The following is a 16,130-nucleotide window of genomic DNA, read 5'->3' as shown; positions in this document are numbered from 1 at the left end:
AATAATAGTAGTTTTTGCCTCATTGATGTATTCAGTTTAAAGGCACGGTATTAGATAAAAGCTTGTATGAACGGTATGTTTTTTTTAATATATGATTGATGTTTAATGTCTTATATATACGAAACAATATCAAAGGTGGCGACACGGTGAATGACTGGTTAGCACATCTGCCTCACGGTTCTGAGGAATCTGGCCCAAATCTGGCCTCGCCTGTGTGGAGTTTGCATATTCTCCCCGGGGCCTGCGTGGGTTTTCTCCTGGTACTCCGATTTCCTCCCACATCCCAAAGAAAACATGCATGATTGGTTAATTGAAGATTCTAAATTGCCAGTAGGTATGAATGTGAGTGTGAATGGTTGTTTGTTTATATGTGCCCTGGAATTGGCTGGCGACCAGTTCAGGGTGTACCCCGCCTCTCGCCCGAAGATATGCTGGGATAGGCTCCAGCACGCCCGCGGCCCTATTGAGGAGAAGCGGCTCAGAAAATGGATGGATGGATGGATATAGATATAGATATCTCTATATCTATATCAGCATTAGCACATTTCTGGTAACCTTTTATTGCTCAGTGACTGTTTTTATGGCTCAAAAGTATTCCCTGTCAATTGATTGTCTGTTGTCGTACTAGAGCAGCTCCAACTACTGGAGACAAAGTCCTTGTGTGTTTTTGACATACTTGGCAAATAAAGATGATTCTGATTCTGATTCTAATATGCGGTATAGAGAATGGATGAATAACAAAGGTTTTCATATATACTGTAAGTTGGAACGCACCATAGTCTCCATCCTATCCTCCTAACCTAACTAACCTTTAGTCCGGTGTTTGGCATGGACTCTGGAAGGAGTTGCATACCAGTTCATTGCGTGCCGTTTAAATTGCAACCACAAAACTTTATAGTTCAAGACCGAAGACCCCTTGCTTGGAGTATGGAGTCCCATAGGACACCATAAGCATTCCGAGACACCTGCTTTAAAACTTCTTATCAATCCTAACTCTAAATAAGAAACGCAACACAGTAAATCAAGTTGACATAAACAAAAAGTCATATGAATGTAAAAAGTGCTGTTTTAGATAAATACTCTCGTATTAAGTTTAAAAAATGCAGTTAAAACATCTTTTTAATGAATTCTGACAACTTTATCTTTAAAACATCGAGCCTCCTCTAAACATGAAATTTACATATACCTGTATATCGCAAAACATGAATGATTAATTTATCACTATATCTTTATTCAAACTATTCACACACACAACTTGAGCAGTGTCTCTGTTTGTTCAGCAACATTCATACTACCAAAATTTCATTTTAAGTGCAGCTTTGAGTAAATAGTTGAGTATCCAAAACTGGCTTATTTCGTCTAAGTAACACATTGTAACTGATAGCATCGTCCCATTTGACTTTACCTGAGATGATCTGATGCATTTACATTACATTTGTCAGCTGCGGCGTAAAATCAGATCTACACTTATATGGAAAGTTGCTGGAAGACTACTCGTGCGATGCGTGATTGCAAATGTGTGAACATTGAAAAGTAGTGGGTTGCAGTGGATTTCCTGTTATTTTGAGGTTGACAATCACAACTGAAATTGCAAAACAGCAGAGGCCACTGATCGAGACCACTCTTTCCTTCTCTTGGCTCATCCTGCACCTCCCAACTTACATTGTCACCTCTCTGTAATTTCTTTGTCCTTCGACCACAGTGTATTCTAACAGGCAAATAGAGTATAGCACTATTAGTTTGTAGATAGTGTCCCCAAAAGAAAAGTCATTTACATCTGTTTCTGGTGGACCAACCTGAGAGGTAGAGTTTGTTTCTAAGGCCTGGTACACATAAAGACAATCAAACTTTCCAGATTTTGCCCTTTCCCAACTAAGGACCATAAATGTCAGACTATTTTGTTTTATAAAATCATCCTATAGATTATCCTGTAGTCTGAGATGTGTTAAGAGTGGACTTGTCCTGATAATAATAGGGTATGCAAAAAGTCGGCACAGACAATATTAAATCGTAATCGTTCAGTATTTACAACCAGAAATCTTCATGCGTGTGGGGAACGCAGACGACTCCCGAGTCACGACTCTGTGAATTGTGACATGAAATGGAATGTAGCCAATGATTGAAGTCAATTGGCTGAGGAACATTGAACCTGAATAAAATAATAGAATGAAAAAATAACAAGCCTCGTGTTACTTGGATAAAAGCACAGCCGTTAGTGTAATTTGAAACCTTACCTCTAGCTCCCTCAGCAAATTATATTTTTTCCCAATTTTCCTATGAAAAAAAAATGTGTGCGCTCTTCCATGTTGCGTCTTGTGTTTCCCAGTTATCGCTGTTTCTTCTTCCTTAGTTTTTATTGGATCACGTTTAATTACCCAAGATTTCTGCCTTGAGGACTAGATTCTAGATCAGTGGTGGAACAGAATCTTTGTGTGGTGTGCTGTGTTTAGATTATCGGCGCACACCACACACAGTACGATCAAAAGTGTTTGCCTGTTTTTTTTCTTCTTCTTCTTCTTTATGTGTCGGTTCTATAAAATATCTCTTAAGATTTAAAAAATCATCATGTGTGTACCAGGCTTTTGGCTGGTAAACTAGAAGTGCGTTGTTGTGGACAACTCCCAATATTGTTTTATTTGCCTAAAACATTCCATCTTGAGCATAATCTTTTTAAACACACCATCCATCCATTTTCTATAGTGCTTGTGAATAATAAACCTTTGTTTAATTTTTGCATCACATTTTTTCAGAAACTTCATATGGGACTCAGAGGACTATAAAAAAATAAAATGGCCTCTGATAGTGAAAAGGTTCCCCACCCTGATCCTCGTCATGATCTACTGTAGTTGCAGGGTTGTCCTCTGTTGGTCCCTTCGAGTGATAAGTATGGCACCAGGGAAGAAGGGCACACACTGACACACTAACACGTAGACAACCTGACACAGTTTGACACAACTAGAAGACAAATCAACAAAGAAGCTTGTCTTCTTTTGCATTCGCGGGAGAAGGAAAGATATCGATCAGAATTGATTTAAAAAAAAAAGGTTATTTCTTATTAGATAGGGCTACACGCTTTGTTTCCTGTTTATTGGCACTATCTATGAGAAAGACAAGCGAATAACTAACTTATGCTTATTGTTGTTGCTTTCCACATTTGTTTGTGCATATTAAAGCAACAGACATGACCCAGAAGTAAGAGCTAATTGAGGTTAGGAGCATTTGGGGTTTGGGGGATGGCCATTACTGGCAATGATGGAGCGAGAGAGAGCATTACTGGCAGCCATGTCCTTTATGAGCGAGACAGAGAAGGATTAGCTAAGAAATACACAACTTGAGAATCCAGTCGACCACTTGAAAAGACTTTGAGGTTTCACACCTCCACTAGTCGCCATATTCCACCTCCTCACAAGACACGCGTATCTATTTGATGGCATTTTGTTCATTTTTTTCATTATTAGACATTAGTGGTAGTGTGATGGAAACAAGCTTCTCCTTTCACATCAATTAATGTTCAGGGGGAAGTACAGTGCATGCTCACAAAGTGGGAATGCAACTTTGCACTTTGGAACAAAAAAAATCAGCTCTTAATGTCACAATAAAGCATACATATAAGCTGTTTGGTTTGACATTTTATGTATGTTTTTTTTCCCCAAACTAATTAGGAAAAAACACATTTGGGGGGTTTACCTGAAAAAGCTTTTTCATTTTCTTAATTACTTAGATACATTTTCTTCATGACCCCATAACCCAGGACTTTCCAAACTGAAAGAGATTCAAATTGCAGTCTGGTATAATACGTATTATTATTTTTTACTAAGTGTAAATTCTGAAAATAATACAGTCAAATATATAATGTTTTATATTTTCTCATTACAATTGAATTTTCTTCTAAAAAAATACATAAAAACTGTACCCAAACTGCAGTTCAGTTAGTGCCAGTAAATAAAAATTAATTTTTTGATGTTTTTCAGTTTTGTATGGCTATAACTCAGTCAGGATGCTGAAGGTGGTGTATGAGGTAAAACGTTTGTGAAAGATTGCTCTAATTTGATTTCATGTCAAAACACAGCATCTATTGTTTTTGAGTGCATTATTTTTTTTTCTCTGCACGCTCAGTCAAACTGGAATATTTTCAGGTGAAAGTATCCAATTTGACTATAATCAAATGGCACATTTTTTTGTATTGATTTCTAACTAAATTGTCATGAGATCATGTTGTTGAATGCTATGCCCTGTTGCAGTTGTATCAAAATATGTTAAGAAAAACATTTTGTGTCTGTTCAGCCCAGATTGAAGTTATCCCTTGCAAGATCTGTGGTGATAAGTCCTCTGGAGTGCATTATGGAGTCATCACATGTGAAGGTTGCAAGGTGAGACAGACACACATCTTACTGCACAGTCACACACACACACACACACACGCACAAAATTAAAAATAAAAAAGGGGGGAAAAAGCTTGTGGCGAGACGAAGGGTATGCCCTGGAATGATCTCCCTTTTTTATGATTATTATTATTATTAATATTATTATTTTCATTTTACTCTACTGTGCTCTCCGAGAATGGTCTTTTTTTCTTCCACCTGTTAATTATCTGTTTTCTTATTTATGTAAAAAAGTTGTGAAATACAGGTCTAACACATGCAGTGCATCCTGAAAGTATTAAGAGCAATAATTTTCCTTCTACATTTTGTGGTGTTACAGTCTTATCTCAAAATTTAATACATTTTTTTTTTCCCAAAATTCTACATATAAAAACCCATAATTAAAACGTTTCTTGTTCAACTTATTAAAGTTCCCGTCCCATCAAAATCCCAATTGTTTTCTACTGTTTTATGCATAAATACTGTAGGTCTGTGACATAGTTTAAGTTCCGTCATTGTGACCCCACTCATCACACACTCATCAAAATGAGGAGCAATGTGGCTGCGTCTTGTGCAAATCTTAAACTTGGCATCACCTGCCAACCTCAGAGGAGTTGAGGAATAAATGGCTTCAGTTTATTTTGGGAGAAATTCCCAAGCATGTCGGAACCAGAATTGCCCTGTGTTCTGGCACATTTCATGGAGGATGACTTTCATGAATATACTGTAAGCTTTCACACAGTGCTGGAAGTGCGTTTCCAGGTTTGGAGCGAGCTATCCAGCTGGGAAGCCGCCACCAAGCCATACAAATACAGTGTATAAAACATACGTGTTGTGTTTTACAACGATTCTTAACTATATTTATAATTTATAATGTAACTGTAGATTAAATAGTGAAGTACCTTCCTCAATTGCGCGTCTGTCTCTCTCTATATTTATGGTTTAATAAAAATCATAAATGACAATATACTGTACAGGTATGTGCGGTAATATAGTACAGAATTGCCATTCAGGGCGTCCAAGATCAAATGTGTTGGGTGAAATCTGCTTCACAATTATAGTAAGGGCCAACATGGCCGTCTTAAGACGCTGAGATTTCCCCAACGGTCAACCAGATCGAAGCTGTTTTCCATATTTAAATTGGGGGAGATCAGTGATCCAATCAGAGTAAAGCTTTTTTACGAATCAAATGCTAATGAGAAATCTGTCCATCTCAACTGCCACGCATAAAAGGACCAACTACAAAAGCTTGGAACAGGGCATCCTGGGCATTTTCAAACCACATTATCTTGCGAAACTGATAAAAGGACATAAAATATTAAAAAATGTGATGGCATGGGACCTTAAAAATAATAGAACCAAACATTTTTTTAAATCCATTTTGGAATAGGGCTGTAAAAATAAATGTGGAAAAAGTAAAGCACTATAGCGAGACAACAACCATTTTTATACAGAGCGGTACACATGAAACAGATTACAACCCAGAAGCTTTTCTTTGAGACAAAAGTGGTAACCACTCTTTCTTTTATTGCCAAACTGTTCATGCTTCAGGGATTTTTTCGGCGTAGCCAGCTGCCTACAGTGTCCTACTCCTGTTCCAGGCAGAGTAACTGTACCATCGACAGGTCCAGCCGCAACCGCTGCCAACACTGCCGTCTGCAGAAGTGCTTGGCCCAGGGCATGAGCAGAGACGGTGAGGCGCCCAAACACATTGACAGACTCACCCATGCACTTCCTCTTTTTTTTTTGTTTACAGTGAATCCTTTTGCAGCACCACTATATTGGGACTTTCAAGTGATTGTTTTTTAGTTTTTCTTTTAATAATATACAGTACGGGAAAGTCTGATTATAGTATAGAGTTGCACCTGTTAAGTGTAGTACCATGTTGTGCCACAACATGCTGGACATCCCTAATAGCTCTAGTGGATGTACAACCCCAATTCCAGTAAAGTTGGGACGGTGTGTTAAACATAAATAAAAACAGAATACAATGATTTGCAAATCATTGTATTCTGTTTTTTCAGAGTTCGAGCAGCAATACTTTAAAATGTGTGTTTTTTTAAAAATAAGTATAAGTCTGTTTTAATAATTTTAAATGTGTTTCAAGTGTGTGAGAGTGGTAAAACAATTTTTTTAAAATTTGTTGCATGGTCTCTCTAAAGCGTGTTTTTTTTTTTAACTATCATGGGTGGGTCTGGAACAGATCCCCACGATAAACGTGGGTTCACTTTAATTTGTCATGAGCTATCTTTGTAGTTCCTATTCTGGAGCTTGGGTGCCACTTTGCATCCCACTCGCATTTTCTCTCCCTTCCCTATAATCAGCACCACTTTGGCCGCGCACCTGTTTTCAATCAGCTGTCATCATCTCTGCCTGCATAAAAGCCTGCCAGATCCTGGAAACCCTCGCCAGAGTATTAACGTTCAACCGTGTGCTCCTTCCGTGTTGCCACTGCCTGCCACACGTTCCCCGTCTCGACGACCTGCCAGTACGCCTCAGAGGTCCAATTCCCAATTCCTCTTCAATAAACTATTCACCACAAACTTCTCAGCCTCCGCTTGTTTCTGGGTCCAAGTACAACGGATACCTTCGTATCGTGAAATAATACTCTGGCTACCATCAACCCAGCAACCCAGGAGGCGCTTAGACAAGCACTCACCCTCCAAGGCTCCCATATAGGAAAACAGGACAAAGTTCTCCAGGAAATCATGGAATCGTTAACCACTCTCACGCGACAAGTTTCCCTCCTGTCTTCCAAATTATAGTCTGACCACCCTCCCGTAAGTACTCCTTCTGAGCCCGCAGCCGCCGATCCATCCCGCCTCCCATACAAAGAGCCTCATGTTCCTCTGCCCGAGCCCTACTCCAGGGACCTACGTGCATGCAGTCAATTCTTCCTCAATTGCTCCCTGGTATTCAATCTACAACCATTAAGCTATCCCACCAAAGAATCCAAAGTAACATACGTAACTAACCTCCTACGTGGAAAAGCAGCAAAATGGGCAAACGTGTGATGGCATAACTCTTCCCCAGTACTCTCGTCATTCACCTCCTTTTCGACTGAACGAAAAAAAAGCTTTTGATCACCCCGTTCAGGGCAGGGAACCCACCTGACGCATCCTCACGCTTACTCGGGGCTCTAGTTCCGTAGCTTCGTACAGGGTAGAATTTCGGATACTTGCAGGTGAATGCGGGTGGGATTATGCGCCGTTAAGGGGTATTTTTTTAAACGGGCTTTCGTAGCAGCTCAAAGATGAGCTTGCCGCCCGGGACGAGCCCTCCTTCCTCGAAGAGCTTATCTCTTTATCTATCCGTTTGGACAACCGGCTACGGGAAAGACCACGAGAGAAGGGGCTAAGAGCATGTATTGCATACTCCATGAGCATTGCGCCGCCAGCACCTCGCCCGCCTTCTAAACCTCCGACCGCCACCTCGTCACCCCCCATTGCACCAGATGAACCCATGCAACTCGGCAACACCAGGTTACCACCACCATGCCACCCTCCAGCAAACCTCGACCACCTGTCACACCAGTCGACCTCTCCCGGGTGCCCGAAGAATGTCATGACCTTTCTCCAGTATTCAGTAAGGATCTTGCAATTTCCCCAAGCTACCCTCTGCCTTTGAAACCGCTAACCTCTTTATCAATCATGTCTTCATACTCCACGGAATTCGACATCGTCTCGGATCGAGGTCCTCCGTTCTCCTCCCTAGTTTGGAAGGAGCTCTGCAAAGCGGTTGGCGCAGCAGCCAGCCTGTCTTCCGGTTACCACCATCAGTCCAACGGCCAGACGGAGTGGGCTAATCAGTCCCTGGAATCGGCTCTTCGCTGCGTTGCCGCACTCAACCCACTTCCTGGTCTGGAGCTTGGGTGGCGCTTTGCGCCCCTCTCACTCTCTCTCTCTCCCTTCCCTGTAATCAGCACCACCTTGGCCGCGCACCAGTTTACAATCAGCCATCATCATCTCTGCCTGCATAACAGCCTGCCAGATCCTGGAAACAGTTGCCAGAGTATTAACGTTCAACCGTGTGCTCCTTGCGTGTTCCCCGCCTTGCTGACCTCTTCCACCACGCTGCCAAGCCATCCACCTGCTCACGCTACCGCCTGCCGCACGTTTCCCGTCTCGACGACCCGCGAGTACGCCTCAGAGGTCCAATTCCCAGTACCTCTTCAATAAACTATTCACTACAAACTTCTCAGCCTCCGCTTGCTTCTAGGTCCAAGTGCAATGAATACCTTCATATCGTGACAGAATTTTTTACATGAGTGTAATATTATGGTCCTCTTTAGCTGTTAAGTTTGGTCGGATGTCCAAACGCCAGCGGGACTCTCTGATCGCTGAAGTGGAGCGGCATCGACAGCAGCAGCAGCAGCAGCAGCTCCAAGTAGATGCCCAGTCAGGCTTGGCCTACCACACCAAGGAGCGCGAAGACTGCTCCCCGCAGCTCCTTCAGCCCATGACGCCAGCCTACTGCTCTGGGGAATCTGAGCTGCTGTCCTTCACTTCTGATGTTCATCCCTACCTGCTGTGCACTCCCAACCAGCCACAAGTGTCCGATATGATCTACAGAAGCTCTGGCGTCTCACCCTCATCTAGAGCCCACATGAGGGGGGACACCAGTGGACATTCTGAGATTAGAGGTAATGCCCTGCAGTGTGAATGCATTCTATTCTGTGTGATTGTTGTCATTGGCTGTGTGCAGAATAATTCACTCTTTCCACACTCCCTCAATACTATATTGGGATTTTTATATAGTGGACAGTATAGTTCACTCATCAGTCAAATGAAAAATAGTTTTCAAACACTATTCTGGCATGCCATTAATTACATCATTGCTGTTGCATAATTACACCATACCGGACATTGCTGTTGCATAATTACACCATACCGGAGCAACATCAGCTAGTTTATCTTCCTTAATAAATATTGAACAAATAAGTAGTTTATAATAGTGTATTTTTCAAAATGAATACAAACAAAGCACTGTATGTCCATCCGTGATGTGTTGCTCGACTTATACAGTGGTGCAACAATGAATCAATTAATCGACAATTAGCGATTGTCAAATTATTACTTTTTTTAATAATCGATTAATCATTTTGAGGTCATTATTGAAGTTAAAATAGTCCAAATCCTCTGATTTTAGTCTCTCAACAGTAAATATTTTCTGATTTCTGTAGTCCTCCATGAAAGCAGACTATCTTTGTGTTTAATCAAAATAAGATGTTTGCAAACATCTGCTTTGTACTTTGGAAAACAATGATCAACATTTTTCTCCATTTTCTGACTCGTTATGGACCAAAGCAGTAATTGAATCATAATCAAGTTATGGAAAAAAAATAATTGTCAGTTTAATCTATGATGAAAATAATCGTTATTTGCAACTATTTTTTCGGTATCTGGGCAATGCATCATGGGATATATTCGATTTTTCATCAAGCATGGCGGTTCACTACTTTTCAAGGTGCGTTGTGGGATTCATTGAGGCACTAAATAGGGGATTCACCTACCGTATACATACTACACATTCGAACAGCGCTATAAAATGGCAAACTCACAGGGGCACTATATAGTGGACAGGAAGTGACTCCAAACAGCCATTGTCTTAATCTTCTCAATTCTTTCGTCCCCACAGTAGGATTCAATTCCAGACAGCACTCACATGACCCGATGGCGATTCATCCCTACAATCCACCAGAGGATCCTCGTGGCCCCTATCCTTCCTCTCTGCGTAATATAGGTGAACTAACAGGACAGCTAGCTCTCTCGGGACGGGGGTTGTTGACATATATACGTTTGTATATATATATTGGCTGAGTGGTCTAAGGTGCTGGATTAAGGCTCCAGTCTCTTTGGTGGTATGGGTTCGAATCCCAGTGCTTTAGTCAGATTTCCTCACTGGACGAATAAAGTACTGTATCTAAATGAAATCCACTTTCAGTTAAAGAAGCTAAACAGAAAACCTAAATTACATAATTCAATGTGATGGGTTCAATGACATTTATCATACATCTTAGTACAATACAGTATGTACTTGCACATGCAACAACATGGCGAACTGGCAAACAATTCATGGAACAAACCAAGCTACTTGAAGAACAGATTTAAGCTCTCAAATCAGGCTTCTAAGATAAAATAAGTCAAGATGACATTTATGCATTACCTCCACTGGTGGAAAGATGTATTGCAACTGAGCGTTTCATGGATGATTACAGTTATATTTCTGGTGTCTAACCTATGCAGCCCTCACTATCCACATGTGCAAAACTGAAAGCGATGGTTAAGAATCACTGCTCTAGTCTGTATCATCTGCTTTTCTTGTATGTTCAGATGAACTATGTGACAGCATCGTCCGCTCCAACAAAGACACCTGCCAGTATCGAGCGGAGGAGCTGCAGGCGCTCAAGTGGAAGGTGTTCAGCAGAGAGGAGATGCAAGCCTACCAGAGCAAAGTAACTAACACTCACTGCCTACCTTCTTTTTGCCTTTGTGTGAGGGGCTCTCTCAAAGCAAGACACTGCCTTTCAAAAGGCTACACGCCACGGCTACTGTTCTGTTTGATCAACCAAACAGGAAACTGCAAAAACACGCGTTTCAAAATGTTCCCCTCCTCTTCTTCCTCTCTCAGTTGCTTAAAACTAGAATGACACCATAGCCCAACTATTAATGTAGGTTAAAAAAAAAGCGGGGCCCCATATTGGTGTTTGGCCGCTCGTTGATCATTTGGTCATTTCCTGGTTCGTGGAGAATGACTAAAATGCTACCAATGGCCACTCTGATGCGCGATTGGACTGCAGCATTCACAGCATAGTGAAACTTCTGCAGCTGTATTGATGGAAATCTCTTTCTCCCGCTCGTTGTTTTGAGGAATTCTACTAACTAACTGACTCTTTCAATACAACCTTAACTTACTAAATTCCACTGCTTATCTACAAAACTCACTTATGTACCTACCTAAGGCCAAGGGTAATCAATACAGAACCTCCAACCGTGAGCTTTGTGTGGACAACAAAACTAACTTACTGACTTGTAGTACCTACCTACCTACCTACCTACCTTTATGGCAATCACGACATAACATAAAACTAACTTACTAACTTCTAGTACCTTCCTACGTGTCTACCTACCTACCTACCTAAATAACTTACTACCTAACTTTCTGGTAATCACAACATAACATAAAACTATCTTACGAACTTCTTCTTTTACCTGCCTGCCGATTATCTATCTATCTATCTATCTATCTATCTATCTATCTATCTATCTATCTATCTATCTATCTATCTATCTATCTATCTGTCTATCTATCTATCTATCTATCTATCTATCTATCTATCTATCTATCTATCTATCTATCTATCTATCTCTATCTATCTATCTATCTATCTATCTATCTATCTAACTAACTAACTAACTAAGGAACTTTTAGCAACCTACATTACTAAATAACTTACTAACTTTGTGGAAATCGCAACATAACAAACGACCTGACTGATTTCTACTGTCAGGGGAAAAATGTTATCCCTTAATAGACGAGACTGGACAAGCACTTTGAGACTATACAGTTACCTAACCTTTAAAGTTACGTGCAGAATGGCCTCAGTTGTATTTATCACACTAAATTACAAGAGATAAAACAACTTTTATTGCTGAGAAAGTGTGTGGGCCAATGGCTTAAGTGTTACGTGCAGTATGTGGGCTAGGCTAAAACATTATCCAATGAGAAGCATGTACATTGAGTTTTGTGTGAGTTGTTTTGTCTTTAAAAAGAAAGATGCATGCTTTTCTTTGGGCATCATTAAGCTAAGTTAATTAGGATGGGCATTTTTGATTACATTTCCTTGGTTTGTTATCGGGGGAAATTAATGATCAGTGAATTGGTTAATTGTTTAATTTTTCTAAACGAACATTAAATGCCTAGTATGAATTGCCTTGTAGTGTGAACGCAAGCATACTTAGACAGCCAAACCTCACTAATTTCCCTTACATAATTTAAAAAATAAAATTGTGATGGCCATCGCTTGGACTTAATATTAATCAGATCTGTCGACTTCAGTCAGTGGATGAGATGTGGCAGCACTGCGCCGTTAGGCTGACTGATGCCGTACAGTATGTGGTGGAGTTTGCAAAACACATCCCCGGATTCCGTCTGCTCAGTCAGAACGACCAGATCGCCCTTCTCAAGACTGGTGAGTTCCACCTTTATTCACATCACTTGCTGCCTGAATAATCTCAATTCTGAGTCTGCCACATTTTCCCCCCTTTTGCCTCAGGTTCTATGGAGGTTGTTCTGGTGAGGATGAGTCGCGTCTTCAACGCAGAGAACAACACCGTCTTCTTTGATGGCAAATTTGCTGGAACTGAAGTCTTCAAGTCTTTGGGTGAGGCCTCTTCTACACAAACACGCTCCTGAAAGCTTTGGCCTACTTGGTGACATGTCGGTGCTCTTCTTTTGCAGCGTGTGGCGACTTAATAGCGGCGGTGTTCGACTTTGCTCACAGTGTGTGTGCTTTAAAGCTCACCGATCAGCAGGTGGCCCTCTTCAGTGCACTGGTCTTGATCAATGCAGGTAGGATCACTCACTCATTCATTCTCACATTTTGACATTTATCTCTGCTATTAATACAACTGGACACCTTGTTAGGTGGAATTGAGTGTGATCCTATATGAAATCGGTTTTAAATGATGTCTTTCTCAGTTTTCATTGACACTGTGAAAAAGGTATTACTTTAAAAAAGCTGTGGTGTACGACTGCACCACAACAACCGCAATTGAGCATTAAATGCAATTTTATCATCAGCCGTAGCAGAGTTAATTACGGTCACAGGCTGCCCCCATGTGGTAGTTTGTCGATATTGTAAAATTGACATGGTTAACAGAGAACCAGCACTAACACTGGTGTTATATTATTATCAGAGAAGACTTTGTAGTTCTTTTGTGTGCAGATCGTCCATGTCTGGAGGACAGAGGCAAGGTACTGTGCGTGCAGAGAAGCGTGGAGTTAGGTCTCACACACATTCTACACAGAGACAACCGGGACAGTCTAATGCACAAGGTAGAGCAAAGAGCAGATAGTGTATATGCAGCAAAGCCCTCTGGCTAGTTAAAGTGCACACTAACTGTATGATTTTTTTTTTTTTTAATTTTTTGCCAGCTGTACCAAAGGATGTCCGTGTTGCGTTCACTGTGCAGTCTGCACACGGAGAAGCTTCGCTGGTTCAGTCAGCGCTACCCGCTGACCGCCCACTGTCTTTTCCCTCCGCTCTACAAGGAGCTGTTTGCTTCTGAGGCAGAGTTGATGTTGCTGCCTGGAGCCACACACTGATCACACCCAAGACCACACACACGTTGGCATACATATCTAATGAGATCCAATACAATAACTGTACGAGAAAGTATGCAAAGACAGTATCTGGCTCAGGGTACACCCTGGACTGGTCGCCAGTCAACTGCAGGGCACCTATAGACAAACAACCATTCACATTCACTTTTACACCTTTGGACAATTTAGAGTTTTAAATTAACGTAACATGCATGTTATTAGGAAGTAGGAGGATGTCGGAGTGAGGCAGATGTGCTAACCACATGCTGCGCCGAAAATACTGTACTTCCGCAAATAGTTACCAAGGGTGTTTTTTTACTCAACTGCAGTTGCGGGAAAGGTGTGTTTTAGGGGACATTTTTAGATTAAGTAACTCCACACGCCCATTTCTCAGGGTTAGGGACCGAGGCCTGCCGCCAATACCGAAAAGCCCTAATTAGCGCTCTCCCAAAAAGGTTTATGATTGCCTATATTCGCGCCGTAAATATACCACAAACTATGATTCCAAAACACTTAAATATCATTTCAAACTCATCTTAAAACATTACTCTTAAAAATAAATGGCTTACAGATGATTTGATTTAGGTGGCACGGTGGTGGGCTGGTTAGCAGATCTGCTTCACAGTTCTGATGAGCCGGGTTCAAATCCGGCCTCGCCTGTGTGGCGTTTGCATGTTCTCCCCGTGCCTGTTTAGGTTTTCTCCAAGTATGCTGGTTTCCTCCCACATCCCAGAAACATGCATGGTAGTTTTAAGTGAAAAACCCTAAACTGCCCATAGGTGTGAATGTTAGTGCAAATGGTTGTTTGTTTATATGTACCCTGAGATTGGCTGGCAACCAGTTCAGGGTGTACCCCGCCTTTCGCCCAGAGTCAGCCGGGATAGGCTCCAGCACGCCCGCGACCCTCGTGAGGATAAGCGGTTAGGAAAATGGATGGATGGATGATTTATTTGGCTTTTTAGTAGCCGCTTAACAGAGCAAAAACATAGACTTGCAACAAAGAAACTTAGCTCCTCTACGAGAGATCTCAGTTGAGATGTATCGCCCAAAAAAAGCAATACCAATTCCTACTTTACTAAGCCAGGGTTTTGGCGCCATCTTGTGGCATTACAGATAGAGCATAAATACACAAATAGATAAGGATAGGTTCCACAGACAAAAATTGCGAATAGGTGAATTTGTGAATAGCGAACCGCGAACTCGCTGTAATATTAAACAGTGTTAACAGCATGTCACAATTCATGTCAAGTGAATGTGGAGTTGAGAAATTGCGTGACCTGAGGCAGAACAGATAATTGGCGATAAGTGGACACAACATTGCAGAATGATCATGTCAGTCTCCTGGAACGCTAATCGTCATTATGGATTCCATCTCCGCATAATGTAAGATCATCTTTATAACACTGAGCAACATGCGGAAGTCACCCCACTTTAACTCATCTGAAATGTGATTATGTGCTGCTGTGTTGGTGCTGCTGCTTTGGTTAGCAAAAACATTCTTTTGGGCTCAGCAGTAAGGTCTTTGATAATCTGTTTGTAAATGATAGCATCTGAACTGAGGTAATTCCAGTTAATACCTTTTTTCATGAGGAAAGGGAGGCGTTTATTTGAGTCAATGTATGGCGTTTTATGAGAAAGGACTTTTAACTATTCGAGGAAATACAGAAAAAGCGACACCGTGTAGTCCTACATCAATTCAAACTATAACTACAATATTGTAGCCACACATTACATACAATATGTATGTACACATGCTGGAACATAAAAAAATAATACCTCTCTAACTGTCAATAAAACCTGAGCATTATTAACTTTGTAAAGGCAAAATGATTGATATGTGTTGGCTTTCATACGTTTGTCTGGGTGTATATTTTTGGACAGAATCTATTTTTATAACACTGGAATAATATGAGTCGCCAGAGATGATGTGTGCGGAGCTTGAAAGAAGACATTATTCAAATAATTCAGTATTTTGATATTTAGAAACTTTTTTAATTATTCTAGAATTTCTTGATAATGTTGTTTCTGAATACTTCTATGTATGTTATCAGATGGTGTCATCTTGCAGTATTATGTGATCCAATTGCAACCGCTTTATTTTCACTGTAGGGCTTTGAAAAACTTGAAAAATAAAATTATTTTGTCTATTACAGCCTGTAGAACTTCCGTCACACTCACGCAGCATTTTCAACATTGTGCTCAGAATGTTGTGAGGCAAAAATGTTAATACAAATATGTCACATGAACTTGAACTGAATGTTGCCTGTGTTTGAAAAAAAAACAAAAAACAAAAGCAAGTTCTATTGCTTTTGGCACTAAATCATTTGGTTCCAACATTTTAAGGTCCAATTCTTACTTTGACATGAAGTGAGTAAAATGCTGAGACTGCAAGGAAATGTGTCATCCACTTCGCTGTTTTGAAGAATTTATGTATAAAAATGTTGG

At 40.8% G+C, this 16,130-nt stretch overlaps 1 protein-coding gene across 4 annotated transcripts in view; it reads left to right on the top strand.

The window, feature by feature from the left end:
* Positions 1-15,892, top strand: part of rorc (RAR-related orphan receptor C) — a 40,669-nt gene extending 24,777 nt beyond the window's left edge. For 3 of the 4 annotated variants that reach the window (XM_061674001.1, XM_061674000.1, XM_061674002.1), the window contains 10 exons: positions 4,285-4,370; positions 5,913-6,054; positions 8,653-9,003; positions 9,999-10,103; positions 10,694-10,815; positions 12,420-12,552; positions 12,637-12,744; positions 12,822-12,932; positions 13,309-13,418; positions 13,518-15,892. In XM_061674001.1, coding sequence (XP_061529985.1) covers positions 4,285-4,370; positions 5,913-6,054; positions 8,653-9,003; positions 9,999-10,103; positions 10,694-10,815; positions 12,420-12,552; positions 12,637-12,744; positions 12,822-12,932; positions 13,309-13,418; positions 13,518-13,688 — 1,439 coding nt within the window. In that variant the 3' untranslated portion in view covers positions 13,689-15,892. The remainder of the gene's footprint in view (positions 1-4,284; positions 4,371-5,912; positions 6,055-8,652; positions 9,004-9,998; positions 10,104-10,693; positions 10,816-12,419; positions 12,553-12,636; positions 12,745-12,821; positions 12,933-13,308; positions 13,419-13,517) is intronic. The other variant, XM_061674004.1, reaches the window with a different exon arrangement.
* The last annotated feature ends 238 nt before the right edge of the window (positions 15,893-16,130 follow it).

Source organism: Phycodurus eques, chromosome 4 (assembly GCF_024500275.1).
Source record: "Phycodurus eques isolate BA_2022a chromosome 4, UOR_Pequ_1.1, whole genome shotgun sequence".
In the NCBI taxonomy this organism is placed as follows: Eukaryota; Metazoa; Chordata; class Actinopteri; order Syngnathiformes; family Syngnathidae; genus Phycodurus; species Phycodurus eques.
Note: the sequence above shows the minus strand (reverse complement) of the source record. Positions and strands in the feature narration are given on the sequence as shown.